The sequence below is a fragment of the Chiloscyllium punctatum genome, chromosome 46 (assembly GCF_047496795.1).
Source record: "Chiloscyllium punctatum isolate Juve2018m chromosome 46, sChiPun1.3, whole genome shotgun sequence".
NCBI lineage: Eukaryota > Metazoa > Chordata > Chondrichthyes > Orectolobiformes > Hemiscylliidae > Chiloscyllium > Chiloscyllium punctatum.
In genome coordinates this window covers 37,330,733-37,348,067 of record NC_092784.1, presented here as the reverse complement: position 1 = coordinate 37,348,067, position 17,335 = coordinate 37,330,733, and the positions used below count along the sequence as shown (strand labels likewise).

Sequence of the window (17,335 nt, the reverse complement as noted above, 5' to 3'; positions counted from 1 at the left end):
GGTGAATCCTTCTGTTAATTAAACCAAACACTCAGAAATGCTCACCGCACCTTGTAATCTGTTAAAATGTGAGTGACAGAGAACTCCCAACTTCCACTATTTAAAGAATTTATTCTTTAACTCTAAGAGTGAACATTAACCAACAACTATTCACAACTCTAAGCCCTTCTTTCTCTTAATTGCTTGCCACTTGCCTGCAACTCTATCACAATATGCTGTTCCAATAAAACACATATTAAAATTATATCAACTTAATTTCAAAACCACACAGTGGCTGTCATTGTCCATGTCTTCCTTCTTTGAGCTGAAGATCTCCCTGGGTCACCATCTTTTCTTTACTGCAAGAATGTTTCTGCCAACACTCTTTCAATGGCCGTTACTCTCTTGATGACTGCTACTCTCTCTCTGTCGATGACAGTTATTTTCTTGATTACTGCTGCTCTCTCAATGGCAGTTACTGTCTCAATGGCAGTTACTCTGTCAATAGCAGTTACTCTCTTGATGGCAGTGACTCTCTTGATGGCTGCTACTCTGTCTGACCTTCAAACTACCTGTTTTTTTTTAATCGCCCCAACATTGGATCATCTCATTGGTTGGATGTTGGCAAAAACAATAAATTCAAACTCGATTAGGTTTTAGTATCCTGGGGCATAATTTAAACAGATTGGTTAAATTTGAATTGTTGTCAAAGCAGCAACCAACTCAGGTATTTATTTCACAGCCAAATGTTACATATTTTCAATTTTCCAATTCACTCTGGGTCTGTTAATTAGTCATAAGCTCCCAGTTCAAAAAGCATTCACTTGCTCTTGAAGGTACAGTACTCATCTTCAACTTCCAACAACTCTTTGTGAATGAAACAGCCATTGCTATCCCACTTCACACCTTCTTCAAACAACTGGCAAAGTTAGGGCCTGGGTTATGTTCTTGAAAAGTTTTGAGGGGGTCTGGCCTGGTCCATAACCGATTAGGGGCTTTGTGTGGGATTTGCTCGATAGTTCCAATTTGAGGTGAGGGTAACTGGACTCGAAGGCAGTGAGTGGTAGGTGTTAGTGTCTTTTGTTCCAGGTGTTGAATTCAGTTGGTTTAAAAGCGCTTGGGATAGCAATGTCTGTTTCAGTCACAAAGAGCTGTTGTGACGTTGAAGGTGAGTACTGTACCTTCAAGAGCGAGTGAATGCTGTTGAACTGGGAGCTTACAAGCATATAACTAACTAGCAGACCCAGAATGTATTGGAAAATTGAAGAGTCATACTTAAGGAAAAGAAAATAGAGATCTCAGGGGATGTGATGGAACTGCATGTTGTGGTAGCTGGTGGACCCCATTGTGGTTCATTGGGGCCACATCTGTTGCAAGATTTGGATACTTGAGGAACTCTAGCTCAGAGTTGATGAGCTGGAATCTGAGCTTCCAACATTGTGACATGTCAGTGCAGGGAGTGGGGGGGGGGGGGGGGTGGATAGTGACCCAGCAACAGTATTTCAGGATGTAGTCACACCACTTAGATTAACAACCCCGAATTTGATCACTGGTCAGGGACAGCAGAGCATGACTGACAGTGAGGCAGATAGAAGGATTCAGGAGACAGTGCTGATGGAGCCACAGGTCTTGAGCTTATTGAACAGGTTTGAGATTCCTGCTCCCTCTGTGGCTAAGACTGGGGGATACAGGAAGAATGAGCAAACTGACCACAGCATTGTGGTATGGGGAGCTATTCAAGAGGAGAAGAAAAGAGAAATGGAGTCGTAATTGGGGATAGTACAGTTAGAGGCCCAGACATTGTTGTCTGTGACCAGGGACAAGAGTACTGAAGATTGTGTTGCCTGCCTGGTGCTCGGGTTCGGGATATCTCATTGAGGCTGCAGGGGAACTTGAAGTGGGAGGGGACGGATCCTTCACTGATGGTTACTTCCTTACAAGCCTTTCCTTTCAACTTTATACCCACCTTAACTTCCTTGGTTAGCCATGGTTACTTTATTCCATGTTGAATCTTATGTCCTTATTGAGATGTATTTTTGCTGACAGTTATAAATTACCTTTGTAAATGTCTGCCACTGCTTTCTTACTGTCATTCCTCCTAATCTATCTGCCCAGTTCACCTTCGTCAACTCTATCCTCATTTCATTGCAATTCCCTTTATTTAAGTTAAACACAATTGTTTCCAATCCTAGTTTCTCACTCTCAAATTAAATATTAAATTTGATTACGTTACAGCCACTCCTTAAGTACCAATGATATCAGTCAAAAGTGGAAAGAGGTTTTGTTGACGGAATATGAGCAGTTTGAGGCTAATTTTAAAAAAGCAGAAAGGTAAAAATCTCCAGATTAAGACCTGAACCATGGACTAATTGGCACAGGATTAAATAAGATTAAAGAGATAAACATGTGGCTCAAAGATTGGTATGGGAGAAATGGACTTGAATTTGTGAGACATTGGTACAATACTAGGGAAGGAGAGGGGAGGCTGAGTAATGTTGGAACCAGAGTCCGGGCAAATTGCTTAACTGGGGCTGTAGGTAGGGCTTTAAATTAAATAGTGGGGGTGAGAGGGGAGGTGTGGTTCTGTTGCATGGAAGATGATTAAATCAAAGATAAAAGAGAGGTAGGTTTGCAGGTGGGGCTGTACATTACCAGAAAATAAAGGAAGATACAGATTGCGTGTGAATATCATATTGTATCAAGGAATGATAAATGTGTGGGTTAACTTAATAATAGAACAAACATAAAGGCTTTGTATCTTTATGCAGGAAGCATTCAGAATAAGGTGTCTACTGTCACAGCAAATAAAAATGACCATATCGCCATTCCGGCAACATGCCTGTAATGAGATCAAAACTAAACCTGAACATTGAGGGATATTAGACCTTTCAGAGGAACAGGAGGGATGGGAAATGTGATGGCTAGCCCTGTTGGTAGGAAATGAAATGAGGATGTCTGTGAGAGATGGCCAGTCTATGATGATGGTGACGTATTTTGACAGAAGCAAATAGACAACAAGAGAAAGAAGCCATTGCTAGGAGTAGTATAGACCCCTAAACGATAGTCACTCAGTGTCGAAGGCTATATGGCAACAAATAATAGGAGCATGTATGAAAGGATAATTATGGGTGATTTTAATCTTCATGTTGATTGGATTAACCAAATTAGAAAGGATAGCTATGATAATGAATTGTTGGAATGCATTAAGGATAGTTTCCTAGGTCAATATGTCATAGAGCTGAGTACCGAGAAAGCTATCTTGGTAATGAGGCAAGTTTAATAAATGACCTTAGACTAAAAGATCCCCGAGCTGTAACATAATCAAATTTAATATTCAATTTGAGAGTGAGAAACTAGCGTTGGAAACAATTGTGTTAAATAAAGGGAATTACAATGAAATGAGGATAGCGTTGACTAAGGTGAACTGGGCAGATAGATTAACAGGAATGATAGTAACCATGGCTAACCAAGGAAGTTAAGGTGGGTATAAAGTTGAAAGGAAAAGCTTGTAAGGAAGTAAAAGCCTGTGAAGAAAAGGAGGACTAAAATAGAGAGAGAGAGAGAGAGAAAATCAGCAAGGGCAAGCAAGTGAGGATTACAGTAAGAACCTCTTTAAATATATAAAAGGGAAGATGGAGGTCAAAGTGAATAGAGGTCCCTTCGAAAATAAATCTGGGAGATGGTTATGGAAACAAGGAAATGGTGGAGGAATTAAACAATTATTTCACATCAGACTTTACAATGGAAAATATTTCAAATGTCCCATTGATACTCAAGAATATGGGGGAGAAATTAAGTATCATCACCATCATAAGTGAAGTGGTATGATAAACTAATGGAACAAAAAGCAGATAAGTCCCCTGGCCCTGATGGCTTGCATCCTTGGATCCTAAAAAAAATGTAGCTACAGAGATAGAACATAGAACAAGTCAGCACAGGAACAAAGGCCCATCATCTTCTTTTCTAGACAGATATATGAATAGGCAGGGAGCAGAGGGATACAGATCCTTAGAAAATAGGCGACAGGTTTATATGAAGGATCTGGATGATCGCAGGCTTGGAGGGCCAAAGGGCCTGTTCATGTGCTGTAAGTTTCTTTGTTCTTTGTTCATGTCTGTGCTGACCACGATGCCATTCCAAACTAATCCTATCTACCTGCATATGGTCCATCTCACTCTATTCCCTGCCTGTCCACATATCTGTCTAAATATTTCTTAAACTTGGTTATTGTCATCTGATTCTACCAGCTCTCCAGGAACCAACCACCCTCCATGTAAAAAAAAATTCCTTGTGCATCTCCTTGAAACTGTCTCACCTGAAACCTTGATCTTTGACCACTGGTCGCAGACTTCCATTCAGAAAATAAATACCCCTCCACATCTATCTCCTGACTTCCATGACCAAGCCAATCTTGTATCCAATTTGCCAACTTACCATGGATCCCATGTGACTTAATCTTTTGGACCAGCCTAGCATGAGGAACCTTGTCAAATGTTTTTGTAAAGTCCAGGTACACAACATCCACAGTCCTACCCTCATTAATTATCCTTATCAAATACTTTAAAAAAAACTCAATCAAGTTTATGAGACAAGACCCACTCCCCCACCATTGCATAAAGCCATGCTGACCGTCCGAATAAGTCCTTTATTTTCCAAATGTGAGTAAATCCTGTCCCTAAGAATCTTCTTCAATAATTTCCCTACCAATGATGTAAAGCTCACTGAACTATAGTTTTCTGGATTATGCCTGTTCCCTTTCTCAAGCAAAGGAACAACATTGGCTATTTTCCAGTCTTCTTGTACATTTCCTGTGGCTAGCAAGGATACAAAGATCTCTGTCCAGGCCCCAGCAATCTCCTCCTTGGCCTCATACAGTCAATTTTTTGTTATAGCAGAAACTGATCTTTTGGCCCAAACTGGTCCATGTCAACCAGATTGTCCATCCACTCTAACCCCCTTTCCCTGCACTTGGCCCATATCCTTCTAATCCTTTCCTATCCATGTATTTGTCCAAATGCTTTTTAAATGTTGTTACTGTACCCACCTCAACCACTTCCACTGGCAGCTCATTCCACATGTGTACCACCCTCTGTGTAAAAAATTGCCCCTCAGGTTCCCTTTTATTCTTTCCCCTCTACCCTTAAACTGATGCCCTCCAGTCCTCGATTCCCCAACCCTGGGGAAAAGACTGAGTGCATTCACCCTATCCATGCCTCTCATAGGATCCCCCCACCCCACCCCCAGCCCTCAGTCTCCTACACTCTAAAGAAAAGATGTCCTAGCTTGTCCAACCTCTCCCTATAACTCAGTCCCTTCAGTCCTGGCAACATCCTTGTTAATTTCTTCGGCACTCTTTCCAGTTTAATAATATCCTTCCTATAGCAAGGTGACCAAAACTGAACATAATGCTCCAAGTGCAGCCTCACCAATGTCCTGAACAACTGCAACATAACTTCCCAATTTCTGCACTCAATGCCCTGACTGATGAAGGCCAGTGTGCTAAAAGCCTTCTTCACTGCCCTGTCTACCTGGGACTTCACTTTCAGAGAATTGAGCACCTGAACTCCAAGGTTTCACTACTCTTCATAGGCCCTACCATTCACCATGAAACTCCTACCTTAATTTGAGTTTCCAAAATGAAAGACCTCATACTTATCTATAGGAAACTCCTTTTGCCATTTCTCGGCCCACTTCCCCAGCTGATCAAGGTCCTGCTGCAATTTCTGAGAACCTTCCTCACTGTCCATGATACCACCTATTTTAGTGTCATCTGCAAACTGACTAACAATACCTTGTACATTCTCATCCAAATCATTGATGTCGATAACAAACAGCAATGGGCCCAGCACCACCCCTGAGGCACTCCACTAGTCGAAGGCCTCCTGTCTGACAAACATCCTTCCACTATTACCCTCTGCTTCCTATTATCAAGCCAATTGTGTATCCAATTTGCCAGCTCCCCCTGGATTCCATGTGATCTACCTTCCAGAGCAGCCTACCATGTGGAACCTTATCAAAGACCTGACTGAAATCCACATAGACTACGTCTACCTCCCTGCCCTCATCAGCCTTCCTGGTCACTTTATCATTATAATACAGTACATCCAACACTTCGACTTGATTTTTCGAGGAAGTTTCAACTGGAATTGATAGAAGGGAATCAGTAGAATATTCTATTAGGACTTCTAGAAGGTGTTTTACAAGGGAGCTCGCAAAAGGTTTTGATATAAGAGTCCACGGTGTTGGAGGTAGTATATTAACATAGATAGAAAATCTCATTGATTGATTTATTGTTGTCACATGTCCCAAGATCCAGTGAAATTTGACGTTTTGCGTGCTCCGCAAACAGACTGTACCATACAAAGTGCATCAGGGTAGCAGGACAGAGTGCAGAACACAGTGTTATAGCCATAGCGAAGGGACAGAGAGAGATCAACATTAACATTTGAGATGTCTTTTCCAAAGTCTGATAACAGCGGGGAAGAAATCTCTTCTTGAATCCGTTGGTTTATATGTTCAAAGTTTTCTATATTCTGCCCGATGGAAGAGGGTGGACCAGGGTATAACTGGTTCAGTTTCAGTTGGTTGCTTTCCTTGGCAGCAGGAAGTGTAGATGGAGTCAATGGATGGAAGGCTGGTTGAGATGGACTGGGCTGTGTTCACAACTCTCTGTAGTTTCTTGCTGTCTTGTAAAGAGTAGTTGCCATCTCATGCTGTGGTGCATCCAGACAGGATGCTTTCTATGGTACATTTATAAAAATTGGTAAGAGTCTTTGTGGACATGCCACATGCCAAACTTCCTTAACCTCCCGAGGATGTAGAGGCATTGTTGTGCTTTACGTCTGTCGCATCGATGTGGGATGGACCAGGACAGACTGTTGGTGATCATTACTCCCAGGAACATGATGCTGTGGACCACCTCCACCCCAGGCCCGTTGATGCAGATTGGGGTGTGCCTTACACTCTGCTTCCTGAAGTCAATGACCAGCTCCTTCATTTTGCTGACGCTGATGGAGAGATTGTTGCCTTTATACCATGCTGCTAAGCATTCAGTCTGTTTCCTGTACTCCATCTCATTGTTGTTTGAGATCTGACCTGCAATGGTGGTGTTGTCAAGCAAACCTGTAAATGGAATTGGAGTGGAATTTGGCCACAGAGTCGTGAGTGTATAAGGGGTAGAGTAGGGAGATGAGCAGGCAGCATCGTGGGACACTGGCATTGAGGATTATGGTGGAGGAGGTGTTGCCACTTATTTAGATTGTAACAAGGAGAGGTTAAAAGTGTCTGTGAATACTCCTGCCAGCTGGTCTGTGCAGGATCCGAGTGCAATCCATCCAGGCCAATCGCCTTTCGTGAGTTCACTCTCAAGGAGACAGCTGTAATGTCTGCGGCAGTGATGGTGGGTACAGATCCATCCTCGGCTGTTGGGATCCACTGACGTTCTGTTCACTGTGAGCATAGAACGCATTGAGCTGATGGGGTAGAGATGCATTATTGTCCACGATCCTATTTGACTTTGCTTTGTAACCTGTTATGTCACATAAGCCAAGTCATAAATGATAGGTGTCTATGTGATTGGTCTAGATCTCAAGCTTAGTTTGGTTAGAATTGGCTGATGGGTGGGAAACAACAAGTGAGGATAAGGGGTTCCTTTTCAGGTTGGTGACCTATAGCCAGTGGGTTTCAACAGGGGTCAGTGCTGGGACCACAACTGCTTACAATATCTATTAATGACGTGCAGGGCGGAAGTGAATGTACTATCACCAAATTTGCAGGTGACACAAAAATACATGGAATGGCAAGTTGTGAGAATGGCAGTTTATGGATCGATTAAATATGGGGCAAAATATTGGCGAATGGAGTATAATGTGGAAACAATGTGAAGTTGGTCATTTTGGAAGGGAGAACAAAAAAGCAGAATGTTATTTAAAAAGATTTTTAAAAACTGTAGAAAGCTGAACACAAAGGGACTTGGACTGTTTGTACGTGAAACACAGAAAGCTAGCCCCCAGGTGCAGCAAAGAACCAGGAAGGTTAATGGAATATTGGCCCATATTTCAAAGGGGTTGGAGTCACAAAGTGAGGAAGTCTTACTGCACCTGTACAAGGTGCTGGTGGGACCACATCTGGAATACTGTGAGCAGCTTTGGCCCCATTATTGAAGGAAAGATATCATTTCACTGGAGGTAGTCCAGGGAAAGTTCAATAGGATGATCCCCCGTGTGGAGAGATTGTCTTATGAGCAAACGCTAAACAGGCTGGGACTCCACTCACTGGAGTTTAAACTTGAGGTTATAGTCCAACAGGCTTATTTGAAAACACAAGCTGTCAGAACTCTGGTCTTCCCTCAGTAGTACGGCATCTACTAGCTCCTCAGGCATTGTCCAAACCAGTCCAACACCAACACCTCCACAACGAGTTTAGAAAAATGAACGTTGATCTCATTGAAACATATCAGATTCTTAAGGGGCTCAACAGGGTACATGCTGAGAGGATGTTTTCTCTCATGGGAGTCTTAAGACAGAGGGTATTGTCCCAGTATAAAGGGGTCCCCACATAAAACTGAGTTGGGGAGGAATTTCCTTTCTCAGAGTGTTGTGAGTCTTTGGAACACCTGGCCACAGAGAGCTGTGGGACCAGAGCCCTTGTGTATATTTAAGGCCCAGATAGAGAGAGATTCTTGATCATGGTTGTAGGTTTATTCATTGAGCTGGAAGGTTCATCTCCAGACATTTTGTCATCCTACTAGGTAACATCTTCAGTGGGCCTCCAGTCAAAGCACTGCTGATAATTCCTGCTTTCTATTTGTAAGTTTGGGTTTCTTTGGGTTGACGGTGTCATTTCCTGTGGTGATGTCATTTCCTGTGATGATGTCATTTCCTGTTCTTTTCCACAGGGGCTGGTAGATGGGGTCTAACTCGGTGTGTTTGTTGATAGAATTCCAGTTGGAATGCCATGCTTCTAGGAATTCTCGTGCATGTCTCTGTTTGGCTTGTCCTAGGATGGATATGTTGTCCCAGTTGAAGTTGTGTCCTTCCTTATCTGTATGTGAGGATACTAGTGAGAGAGGGTCATGTCGTTTTGTGGCTAATTGATGTTCATGTATCCTGATGGCTAGTTTTCTGCCTGTTTGTCCAATGTAATGTTTGTTACAGTCCTTGCAACATATTTTGTAAATGACGTTAGTTTTGCTTGTTGTCTGTACAGAGTCTTTCAAGTTCATTAGCTGCTGTTTTCGTGTTTTGGTGGGTTTATGGGCTACCATGATGCCAAGGGGTCTGCATAGTCTGGCAGTTATTTCTGAGATGTCTTGATCAGTCAGAGAATGAAGGGTTACAGGGAAATGACAGGAAAGTGGATGTGAGGAATGTTGAACCAACCATGATTTATTTTAATGATGGAATAGTCCCAAGCAGCTGAATGTGGTCTAATGGTGCTATGGTCATGATGTTACCTCTGTTTCTCTCTCCGCACTCACTGTCAGACCTGCTGAGTTTCGCTAGTATTCTCTATTCTAATGTCACAAACCAAAGTTTGGTTGAACAGAGCAGCCATGTTTTGATTGTCATTGATTTGATGTTTATCCATTCTATTTGATAGGTTTGTATTTCTGAATGTGCCAGGCAACATGAAAACAGAAGAGACACCAACATGTTTGAAACAAACCTCTCCCACACTCAATCATAGTAAGTATTGGTTCTTAATTGACCTGTTTCCTAATAAGTCACTAATGAGTATCTGCTGTCTTGCCACATCCACCATGGGAGAATGGGAAGAGGACATTAGATGTGGGTACAGTGAAGTGAGTGAGGCATGGGCCACTGTTCCCAGGTACCTGGGCTACTCCTTCTCATTTGCAAGGATTGTAGATTTGAGATTTGTTAGTGAGAAAGTTTTGACAAGTTGCCCCAATCCCGTAGTTGGCACCTGCCATAGATAGGGGGTGCCAGAGGGAGGGAGGGGATGTGTAAGATGGTGAGGATGAGGGATCTGTGTGTGAGGGAAGGAAATCCTTTTCTGTAAACTCAGTGCAGAATGTTGTGGTCTAGGCTCAGAGCAGGAACCAGGTCAGATGTGTGCAGGCTGCAAACTCGCCATCACCGATCGCTACATCCTCCGTGTCAACGAACGATCCTGGCATGAATCTTGTTTAAAATGTACAACATGCCTGCAGCCACTCTCTGGGACCTGCTACTGCCGGGACAGGCAGCTGTACTGCAAACATGACTACAAAAAGTAAGACCCTGGCTTTATTAACTCACTTTAACGTTTTATTTTGGCATTGTGGTGAAGTAATTCGGAGTTTGGAATGTTCTGGGATTGTCCTGAATTATGAAATATTCTGGGAATGCAGTGAATTATGAAATTTTCTGAGATGGTGGTGAACTGTGGAATATTCTTGGATAGAAATGAATTTTGGAATATTCTGGAATGATGGTGATTTGTGGAATAATCTGGGATTATGTGAATTGTGGAATTTTCTGGGATAATGGTGAATTATGGAATAATCTGTGATGAATTTTGAAATACTTTGCAAATATAATGAATTGTGTCACATTCTGGGATGGTAATGAACTGTGGAATATTCTGGGATGGCTATCAAATGTGGCATATTCAGGAGTGGTGATGAATTGTGGTACACTTAACGATGGCAAAGATTTGTGATTAATTGTGTAATATTTTGGGATGATGACAAATTGTGGGACATTCTGGCATTGTGGTGAATTGTAGAACAAACAGATTGTGATAAATATGGAATTCTCTGGGTCTGTAGTGAATTGTGGAATATTTTGGGATTGTGGAATATTCTGGGATTGTGGTAAATTATGGAATGATCTGAAATGGCAACAAATTGCGTAAAATTTTGGGATGGTGGTGAATTGTTGAGTATTCTGGGATGATGAATTGTTCAATATTCTGGTCTGTGATAAACTGCTGATGAGTTTTAGAGAAGGGAATTTGGGAATTCTTTTGAGATTACAATGAACTGTCGTTGATCCTGGGATAATGATCATTTCTGAATAATTCTGGGATTGTGATTTGACATGAAAACAAGTTGCGGTTGGTGGAATGGCTAAAGAATCTTCGGAAAGGACTGTATTAGTTAAAGAAATTAATCACAACACCATAGCAACAGTACCATTGCCAAGGGTTGTCTCCAAACCTAGTAAGTGGAGTCACTGCTCAGGATTGTCAAGAAGAGTATCTCCTCATTGACTGAGGCAATGAGACAAGCTCCTGGAGGTTTTCAAAGTGTTTCCTGCCTGAGATTGCACAGGGATGAAATTCTAATCTGCAAACATTTCAATCGTCCAACTCCATCGGCCCCTATAATCACTCTTGATGGGCCATTAGATTTTTTTTTTCTGGTGGATTCTACAGACTTAAAATGGGATACCAATACATTGTAACAGTCGTGTGCTGAGCTACAAGCTTCAAGAGCCTATTCCCTTAACAAAGATTACAGCAAAGATGTTAATTGAAGGTCTACCGTATAGTCAACCCCCTATTTTTGTCCAAATAACCTGGAATTTTCCACATATCGTGTGTAAAAGCCAACCCTAGTTCTTCACAGATAACAGATCAATGTTTATGAGACAGTGTGCCGGCCGTTATGTCCTGCTCCAGCTCTCCAGTCTGCTGGTTATTCCATCTGCTCCCAGTCTTCCAGTCCAGTGGCTGTTAAATTCTGCTCTGGATTTTCAGAATTACCGTAATTTATCGCTTATTTTTCTTCATTCATTTAGAGATCAATTGGGCTTCTGCTAATAAGGTATGAATTTTGACAGGCATGAATTTCAGCCCCTCAAAAGTAGTATCCAAGTAATAGTCGACCTCATGAATTTAACCTGAAAAAGTAGTCAAAGAATCTGACTATTACTCGAGCATACATGGTAATTTTGTTTTTTAACCACATACTACCAGCAGTCAAATTTCACCAGTATCCTAGGATTTCATGACAGCTCAGAGATAATGTAATTTAAATCAATTGCATACAGTCAGCTCTGATATAACGTCATAGACCTGTTCTCGTGTGATCCCACATTCTAAGCAAATTGCATAATAGCCGCCATTTAAACCACTGGGGTCGGAATCACGTTATAGCCAGTATGGGTAAGGAAAGTACCCGTGCTACAAATAACGGGCTAAATTCTTCAATTCGGTTAAAGCCAACTCACGTTGAAGAAACACATTATAGCTGAACAAACTGTATTACCCATACTTGCAGGGAGAGGACTGGAAAGACCCCCCTCCAACCTCAAAGAGAGTATGATCAAAGTTTATTGGCTAAAATATCCAGAGCTGAAAATGTGTTGCTGGAAAATATGGTGGTGGTAATATGGAGTGTCTGGTGAATGTTTTTTAAATATATATTTTCATGAAATCCTGAAGAGATTGTGATCTATATGGATCATATCCACATGCATTTTTGTAGAAATGTTATAGTTAGACTCTTCTTTTTTTCACTAGAGGCTAATGCAGCAAACATTTACTTTAAGAAATGTTCATCTTGCAGAAAGGAACGGATTGGTTGCCAACACTTTTTCCAGAGTTTGACTAATCATTTAATAATTGCATAAAGACCTTTATAAAGACATGTCAATGTTTTGGATATAATCCCTCTATCTGTTTTAAGTACTACATCATTGGATCTAAGTTCTGGGGTCGCAAGATGTTAAACATTTGAATTTTCATTGAACGATGGGGAAGAAATTACATTGTTCATGTAGCAAATGAGATAATCACTAAAGCATGTTTAGAGCAAACTATATCGTATTATAAAAGATTGTGAAAAAAACTTACTTTTTCCTCTTAAAATGAGGCATCTGATGGGATAGAACATAGAACATTACATTACACCGCAGTACAGGCCCTTCGGCCTTCGATGTTGCGCCGACCTGCCATACCAATCTGAAGCCCATCTAACCTACACTGTTCCATGTACGTCCATATGCTTGTCCAATGACAACTTAAATGTACTTAAAGTTGGCAAATCTATTACTGTTACAGGCAAAGCATTCCATACCCTTACTACTCTCTGAGTAAAGAAAAGCATATATGCTTTTGGGGAAAGAAACCCCATATTTTCTACAGAGTAGTTATCCTTTAAGAACTAGAATTTGAACTTGATTTAAAAAATGCTGGATTTCAATATATGATCATGTGACCAAATTGCCTTGGAGACGTCTAATTGAAAATAAATGATCTGGGAACTTTTGACCAGGAAGTGTAACATCTATAGAACATAGAACATAGAACATAGAAAAATACAGCGCAGTACAGGCCCTTTGGACCTCGATGTTGCGCCGATCCAAGCCCACCTAACCTACACTAGCCCACTATCCTCCATATGCCTATCCAATGCCTGTTTAAATGCCCATAAAGAGGGAGAGTCCACCACTGCTCCTGGCAGGGCATTCCATGAACTCACGACTCGCTGAGTAAAGAATCTACCCCTAACATCTGTCCTATACCTAACACCCCTTAATTTAAAGCTATGCCCCCTCGTAATAGCTGACTCCATACGTGGAAAAAGGTTCTCATGGTCAACCCTATCTAACCCCCTAATCATCTTGTACACCTCTATCAAGTCACCCCTAAACCTTCTTTTCTCCAATGAAAACAGCCCCAAGTGCCTCAGCCTTTCTTCATACGATCTTCCTACCATACCAGGCAACATCCTGGTAAACCTCCTCTGCACCCGTTCAAGTGCCCCCACATCCTTCCTATAGTATGGCGACCAAAACTGCACACAATACTCCAGATGCGGCCGCACCAGTCTTATACAATTGCAACATGACCTCAGGACTCCGGAACTCAATTCCTCTACCAATAAAAGCCAGTACGCCATATGCCTTCTTCACAGATAGGTAAATTACTTGAGAAGGTCCTGAGATAAGATATACGTGCGTTTGGCAAGGCAGGGTTTGATTAGGAGCAGTCAGCATTTGTGAGTGGGAGACCATGCCTTACAAATTTGTTCTTTGATGAAGTTATCAGGAAGGTTGACAAGGGCAGGGTGGTAGATGCAGTCCATATGGACTTTAGTAAGTCCTTTGAGAAGGTTCCAGATGGTAGGCTGCTCTGGAAGGTTTGATCACATGGAATCCAGGGTGAACCGGCAAATTAGATACACAATTGGCTTAATGGTAGAAAGCAGAGGGTAATAGTAGAAGGATGTTTGTTGGACTGGAGACCTGTGACTAGTGGAGTGCCTCAGGGGTCAGTTCTAGGCCTATTACTGTTTGTTAACCAAATCAATGATTTGGATGAGAATGTACAAGGCAGGATTAGTAAGTTTGCAGGTGACACTATAATAGGCGGCATCGTGGACAGTGAGGAAGGTTATCAGACATTGCAGCGGGATCTTGATCAGCTGGGGAAGTGGGCTGAGAAATGGTAAAGGGAGTTAAATATAGATAAGTGTGAGGTCTTGCATTATAGAAAGTCAAATCAAGATAGGAGTTTCATGGTGAATGGTAGAGTCTTAACGAGTGTTGTGGAACAGAGAGACTTTGGATTTGAGGTATACAGTTCTCTGAAAGAGGAGTCACAGGTAGACAGGGCAGTGAAGAAGGCTTTTGGCACACTGGCCTTCATCAGTCAGGGCAGTGAGTATCAAAGGTGGGAAGTTATGTTGCAGTTATACAGGATGTTGGTGAGGCTGAACCTTGAGTATTGTGTTCAGTTTTGGTCACCTTGCTATAGGAAGGATGTTATTAAACTGGAAAGGATGCAGAAGATATTTACAAGGATGTTGCCAGGACTCAAGGGACTGATTTATATGGAGAGGCTGGACAAGCTAGGACTTACTTCTTTCGACCATAGTTGACTGAGGGGGAATCTTATAGAAGTGTAGAAGAGCATGAGAGGTACGGATAGTGTGAATGCACTCAGTCTCTTTCCCAGGGTTGTGGAATCGAGGACTAGAGGGCATCAGTTTAAGGTTAGAGGGGAAAGAATAAAAGGGAACCTGAGGGGTAACTTTTTTATGCAGAGGATGGTACAAATATGGAATGAGCTGCCAACAGAAGTGGTTGAAGTGGGTACATTTACAAGATTTAAAAGGCGTTTGGACAAATACATGAATACAAAAGGATTAGGAAGATACGGGCCACATGCAAGGAAATGGGGTTAGAGTGGATGGACATTTTGGTCGACACTGACCATTTTGGGCCGAAGGACCTGTGTCCCTGTTGTAGGATTCTCTGACTCTATAACTCTATGACGGATGAGTTCATTGTCAGGGTGGTTAGGTTCCCAGTGGTGACTGTCCATTGATGTGGTTTAGTTTGGAGGGTTTAGAATAAGTTGGAGTGAAGTCAGCATATCTTTCAGTGAAACTTGCTTGAAACCCTGAGTATTGGCACAAAGGCTTAAAACTTTTGACAACTGAAGGAATGTAGTGGCTCTGAGTTAAATTTCTGGAATAGTTAAGAGAGACAAAGGAGACAGAGTCAGGCAGACAGAGATTTTCAACCTTAGGACAATGGCAAAGACTCTGAAAAGTGAGAAATGGGTTAATGAAAGAATAACAAAGAATTAACCAGGGGATTTCAGCCAATACATGAATTGTTAGCACATAACCAAGGTTAGTGGTTTATCATCCAAATTTTAAGAAGCATCTTTCATGATGATGAATTGTGGAATGTTATGAGGTTTAACTGAATTGTGATTTATTCTGATATTGGGAAAATTGTAAATAATTCTGGGATTATGGTGAATTAGCTAGTGTTCTTTGATTATGATGAATTGCTGATAAGTCTGGAATTGCCATGAGTTGCTGCTGATTCTGTGTTTTCAGCAAGTTTTTGAGAAATGGTGGGAACGTTCTGAGATCGTGATGAATTACCGATGATTCAGGGGTTGTAGGGCATTCTGAAATATTCTGCTTTTGTGATGGAATGTAGATTATTCTTGGATTGAGGTGAATTCATGATGGATCCGTGGTCACGATGACACTTGGACTGTTTGGGAATGATGATGTATTATGGATTATCCTGAGACTATGATAAGTTATAGACTTTTATGGGTTTATGGTAAATTGTGGATGATTTGGGGATTGCAGTGAATTGTGGGTGATTTGGAGATTGTGATGAATTGTGGGTGATTTGAAGATTCTGATGAATTGCTGATAGTTCCGAGAATTTGATGACTTAAATATGATTCAGAGATTGTGATGAATTGTGGGTGATTTGGATATTGTGATGAATTGCTGATAGTTCCGAGAATTTGATGCCTTAAATATGATTCAGAAATTGTGATGAATTGGGGTGATTTGAGATTTGCAATGACTTGTACACTATTCTGAGAAAATGATGAATTCTTATGGGATTGTGAAAAATTATGATTTACTCTCAGTTGTGATGAATAGTGGATGTTTCAAGAATAATATGGAAGTGCAATTAATTTTCAAATTGTAATCAATTGTAGGTAATTCTGGGATTTTGATGAATAACTGAAGTTTCTGGAATAATGATGAATTGTGGATAGTTCAGGGTTGCAATCAAATGTTAATTATATTGATATTGTGAAGAATTGTTCTTCATTCTGGGTTTCTGTATTGAATCGTGAATTACTCTGAGATGAGTAATGAGCCCTTGATGATTTTCAGATTGTGATAAATTTTAGAATAATAGTCACTTGGTAGCACTGAATTTGAATATTGCTGAGAAATTTTGTCAAAGGTTTTTGAAGTATTCATCAGGACAATCCACAAGAATACCAAAACAAAGGGAAAGCATATTGACTGTGCTGCCATGGGAATCTTTTTCTCAATCAAGTCATCAACAAAATTTACATCTTTCAGCTAATCACCCGTTTGTTTAATTTCCAGAGAGTATTGGGCCTGTCTACATAGTCTGTCTTCACGCTTCTCAGTCCAGCAACGAGTCTTGATGGAAGTTACTTTCGCCCTCTCTAAGGCAGGTCTCTCCTTCCTTAGGTTGGGACTAGTACTACCCACAATTCTCCTGTTCCCAATCCAGCAAAGATTCCTGACTTGTGTATTCCAAATCCCCTTGCAATGAAGTCACATCATATTGTTGAACATATCAATTAAGAATCCATTGATGACCAAGAAGCCATTATTGGTAGTCGGAAAACTGGTTCACTAACCTCCTTTTAGGGGAGAAACAACCATCGGTGCCCAGTCTGGCCTCCATGTGACTCCCGCCCCACAGCAATGTGGTTGACTCTTAAGTGCTCTCTGGGCAATTAGAGCTGGACAATGAATGTTGGCCTAGCTAGCATCGTCGTCATCCCGCGAATGTATGAATTTTGAAAAAAGCTATATACTCCACTCCTTTAAAGGAAGGCAGATGTCCGCATGAGTTACTATTGTCTCCACACTGAA

At 41.4% G+C, this 17,335-nt stretch overlaps 1 protein-coding gene across 1 annotated transcript in view; it reads left to right on the top strand.

Moving 5' to 3' along the window:
- The window catches only part of lmx1al (LIM homeobox transcription factor 1, alpha-like), a 338,126-nt gene that overhangs the window by 50,234 nt on the left and 270,557 nt on the right, over window positions 1-17,335 (top strand). Inside the window, exons 2-3 of the mRNA XM_072564043.1 lie at window positions 9,580-9,665; window positions 10,029-10,215. Coding sequence (XP_072420144.1) covers window positions 9,608-9,665; window positions 10,029-10,215 — 245 coding nt within the window. The 5' untranslated portion in view covers window positions 9,580-9,607. The remainder of the gene's footprint in view (window positions 1-9,579; window positions 9,666-10,028; window positions 10,216-17,335) is intronic.